Below are 4,622 nucleotides of genomic sequence, written 5' to 3'. Positions count from 1 at the left end.
CCCCTTATCTAAGTCACCCACCTGACCCCATTCCCCCTCCCCCCCCCCCCCCGACTAAAAACACAAATTCCATGATGTCTAGTGGCACCCTTCCCTCCCACCTCCCCAACTGCCAAGTATCTGGTGGTTAGTGGCACCCCTTCCTCACCCCCTCTCCTCATCCCAACTACACTAAATTTAAAAAAAAACTGTTAGTGCTGCAATAGAGCATCTTTAAGTCCACCAGCAATGCTATTGTCTGCTTTTAAGACTTAATCTAGTTGTTAGGACAGAGTTCAGATTATACTTTACACATCTGCCTTAGATTAGAAGCATGTCAGAGCTGTAGCATACTAAGAACTTTTGCCATAGGAGAGAAAGATTCCCCATTTGGGTGATTTATATAAGCGCACTTTGGGGCAAAAACCTAACATGGAATGCTACCCCATACAGCTGTATGAAAATGATACTTTTCATTGCCAGAATTCTAAAATTTACTAAAATTTAGATGTAATTAGGATAAAATGACAAAAAAAATTTCCCCTCCAAATTCAATGAAATTTATACACAAAAGTATCCTGTTCTAAGTTTAATTAAAGAACACTGACAAATTTCCCAATTATATTTTTCCTAAAATGTTAAACAGGGTTAATGAACAAAGCTTCCCATTTTCAAAGGGGAACACATTGATGGATTTAATAAATGAAGGCAATGGGTCTTCAAATCTTCAACTTTGAGGAAAAACTGTATGCTTTTTCTATAATTTTAGTCAGGCGCTGCAATACAAATCTATCTTTTATTGAACAAGCTTCATTTTTAAAAACTTGGACAAAGCTATAGTTTTCCAGTGATGTTTTAACCTGCATGCTAAAAGGTCCATACCAACAGCTATTTACAGCCTTAACATCAGAACTAGCTCTCAAGAGAGCAGGGGCTTTGTAAATCTTTTTAGCACTAACTGGTTTACAGCACAGACCACCCTAATCTGTAATGAACCTGACATTTACACCCCAGAGCCTCAAGGTCATATGAAGGCTATGCACTCAGGCAAACCAGCCCAGTGGGGAACCTGTCCCTCCTGCAGTAAAGAAAGTGTTTCAGTGATGGACTACAACTTTGATTGACTTCTAAAGACATATATGTACATGACCAAATGATTGCAAACATGAACCTCCATTTTTTTTTATCTGTCAAAAAGCAACCTTAGCAAGTTATAAAACTAAAAACTAGCAGAACTAAAATTAAACAAAAAAACCAAATAAAATAAATTCTTTAATTGAAACAATTTTGATATATTAAATTTACAAATTAAGCCCCCTAATACAATTTAAATATTGTTTTAATTGCAAAACCTACAATTTACAGAAGCAGAAACTACTCCCATCATCCCTTTAGCACTTCAAGGGATTAGCCACAGTAATCTGGGGAGGACTGCACTGTTCGAGGACCCCTTTATTGATGAGAACCGGATGGACAGGGGTTGGCGTTGCAAAGTTTTGGTAGAAGTAATGCAGGCTAGGAGCTTGAAAAGGATAAGACATGGATTGTGTGCAAGTGTACAATGGAACAGAAGGGAATTTATGAAGGGCAGGATTCAGGGAAGGCAGTCCTTGGGATGCATAGGAGTAGTCCTGAGAGTTCTGGAAAAGTCCCTGCTCATAGGAGTAAAGGCCTGGGAAAGGTGGTGCCGGGAAAAAAGTGTGCCGCTGATCTTGGATCTGCCGTTTAAGTTTCATCCGACGATTCTGAAACCACGTTTTGACCTGAGGGGGAAACAAAATTGAATTTATAATAGATTTACAATAGAATAGATGTGGAGTCAGAGGGGCCATTTTACAAAGCAGCGATAAGCCCAAGCCGGGCTTGCCGCTCACTACAAGAGAACTACCACCAGGCAACTGCAGCCCAATGGTAGTTCCCTACCTGGCACATGCCACATTTCTAGCGCTGCAAGAATTTTCATTTTGTAGCACTGGTGTGTACCGCAGTAATCACTGCCCGGTGGCCACTGGGTTAGCATGGGAGCCCTTAGGGCAAGTGGTTCACTTGCCACACAGCCATTTCTTTAAGAAAAAGGGAAACCTGCCTTTTACCCACTGCGGTAAAAGGGGGCCTCAAGTGTGCATCAAAAACACGCACCAACACTGCGCAGGCCCCCTTTTGCCGCAGTTTCATAAAAGGACCCCTGAATTATTTAGCTGCCAAGTTGCCCATTGCAGGTGGGAGAGACGTTCTGGCAGGTCTTGCTTTTAAACTTGCATCCCAAAGCAGTGCAGTATTTGTAGTCCAGGATTCTATCCATTGAAATCAGTGCTGCAGGTCCTATAATGTATCTGGATGAGACTGGCAGAAATCCAAGACCAGCCAAAAAGTCTACCACCTGGAATGGGTAACATGGCAGCTCTGGAGTGGCAGCAATAGAAAATAAGCTGCTTTGGGGGGGGGGGGGGGGGACCCGCTCTGTTGATGAAGCATAAAATATACCAATAATATTAAAATTTGGACCCAACTTTTTTTTTTTTTTTTTTAGCGATTTTCTACCCTTTTTTGTCTACAGGGAGCAAGTTTAGTAAAGCACTAAAAGCTGGGGCATGGGGTGTTAACTGAATTTGTACAAAGTGGAAAAAGAGTACCTGAATTTCAGAGAGTTGAAGGGATGCTGCCAGTTTTTTCCTTTCGGACGCCTCCAGGTACCTCTGTCTCTCGAACGTTTTCTCCAGCTTGCCGATCTGGTGGGATGTAAACGCTGTTCTCATCCTGCGCTGCAGCTCGCATCTGGGGGTCTCTCCCCCCTCCCTTCCCTTGGGCACCTCCGAACTGTCAGAAACTGGACTCTCGCTCTCATCCCCAGAAGAGGTTGAACAGGAGTCGTCTGCACTGCCCCAGGTTAGGCTTGCCTCTAGATAGGGGAGAAGGAGAGAAACAAATCCACTTATAGAAAATTAAAAAAAAAAAAATCCTCATTCTGCTGCTTTAAAGAAGTCGTGGTGACCGCTACCCATTAAGAACCTCAGCCCTAGGATCCAGATCTGTGGGAGCAGCTTCAACACCCTCAATATTGAGCATTGAGCAACTCCGTAACTGTGTCCACAGAGGAGTAAGTTACGGTGGGTTCAGCAACCCCCGATCATTTTGAACAGTTGACTCCTATGACCTCAGTTAAGTAAGTATGACTGATTAAAAAAATAATAAGAACATTGATCACCGTCTGTAATTCCATCTGTTCTCTCTTGTACCCCATCATAAGTTACTTCTCGTTTCTTAAATTGTGGCCCACTGTTACAAAATCTTCCGTATCACACACACTACTTTGTATTCAAGCCTAACCTTCCATTGGACGGAGAACAGAAGTTGGCGTATTGATCATTGAAAATAATCTTTGTAAAGTCATACTTTTCATGGGACCAAAAAAAAATGATGTTGCAGTCCAGGAATTGTAAACAAACGGCAGGCAGCTTCAGAGAGAGGGGATTCTATGTGAATCCTATCGTGTGGGGCCCATAAGTATACATTAGTCCCAGTGGCAAAGCCACTTGAATTAATAGGATGCAAAATATCACAGAATTTGAAAGTTCTCTCAAGTGACGAATCTAGAGCTAGCTATCTGTTACCATTACCTATAAATCTTGTACAAGAAATTGCCTTCTGGTATTATTATTGAATATGATAAAATGTAAAAATCACTTATATATAAAGCCTCACATATTACATAGTATAATTAAAAGAACACTATGTAATATGTGAGGCTTTATATAAGTGATTTTTACATTTTATTTTTCATATTCAATAATTAATACACTATAATGGCTTAACATTGGGGTAAATCAAATCAAGTTTTGCTAATGAAACTAAAGAATATTTCTTGATAAAAGGCGATAGTAATGGCTTTTTAACATAAATATACTTACCAGGATACGGCAAAGTAAAGGCGTTCTGATCTGTTTCCGTGTTAGGAAGAGGTGGGTGAATCTCTAGATTTGAAGGTTTAATTTCCTCACTTATTGGCTTTTGGGTTGGTTTGTGTAAGAGGGATCTTCTGGAGAAGTCCGTGGGTGCCGATGGCTGACGTACCCATGGGATGTAAGGCCTGGAGTTCATCCAGTGGTTGTCCATACCATCCCCATTTTGTTCTTGCCTTTTACTCAGAGAAAGAAAACCGATGGAAAAATTAGCTTTAGCCATTGTGGCTCCCCCAGTATTACTCGAGCAAACACTCCTATTAAAATCTGGGCCAGCACTGCAGGCAAAATTTATAAGCTGGCTCATTTGCAAGTGAGAAACCACATCAAAGGAGGAATAAAACGAAACATATAATTGCCATCAGCTAGGGCTAATTAACTTACTTATTCGAAGTTCACACTTCCGACAAATGTCTGCATCACTGGCTCCAGAGAGTCTGTAGAATTGTTTTCATTTTGCTTGTGATGCAAACACGGAGATGTGCGGCCATACCGTGCAGCAACAAACACATTAACAGGTTACCAAAGCTTGGTAAATAATTCCACCTTGGGTTTGAAGTGTGTGAGATTGAGTTTCAGCCATGCTAATTAGGGATGTCGGCAAATTTGTTCCACTTCTGCAATTTACTTCTTATGTTTATCAATTAAGTCAGATATTTTTTTAGTTAATGTTGCAATGATTTG

At 40.9% G+C, this 4,622-nt stretch overlaps 1 protein-coding gene across 1 annotated transcript; it reads right to left on the bottom strand.

Annotated features, from left to right (window-relative positions):
* Nucleotides 1–530: 530 nt before the first annotated feature.
* LOC115471124 (homeobox protein vent1-like) lies at nt 531–4,228 on the bottom strand. The gene is made up of 3 exons (XM_030204807.1): nt 3,888–4,228; nt 2,613–2,878; nt 531–1,742 (listed from the first exon to the last, which is right to left on the bottom strand). Exons 1-3 carry the CDS (start codon nt 4,159–4,161, stop codon nt 1,371–1,373), a joined length of 912 nt encoding a protein of 303 aa, XP_030060667.1. The 5' UTR covers nt 4,162–4,228; the 3' UTR covers nt 531–1,370.
* Between the last annotated feature and the right edge of the window lie 394 nt (nt 4,229–4,622).

Source organism: Microcaecilia unicolor, chromosome 5, assembly GCF_901765095.1.
Source record: "Microcaecilia unicolor chromosome 5, aMicUni1.1, whole genome shotgun sequence".
Classification (NCBI taxonomy): domain Eukaryota; kingdom Metazoa; phylum Chordata; class Amphibia; order Gymnophiona; family Siphonopidae; genus Microcaecilia; species Microcaecilia unicolor.
This window is presented reverse-complemented; position numbering and strand designations above follow the sequence as displayed.

Bases quoted from the DNA above. Each gene is read 5' to 3' on its own strand.
- LOC115471124 (XM_030204807.1), bottom strand. From the start codon at position 4,161: ATGGCTAAAGCTAATTTTTCCATCGGTTTTCTTTCTCTGAGTAAAAGG. The intron at 2,879-3,887 runs GTAAGTATATTT...TCCCCTATCTAG, and splicing joins CTTTACTTTGCCGTATCCTG to AGGCAAGCCTAACCTGGGGC. The intron at 1,743-2,612 runs GTACTCTTTTTC...TTTCCCCCTCAG, and splicing joins TTCAACTCTCTGAAATTCAG to GTCAAAACGTGGTTTCAGAA.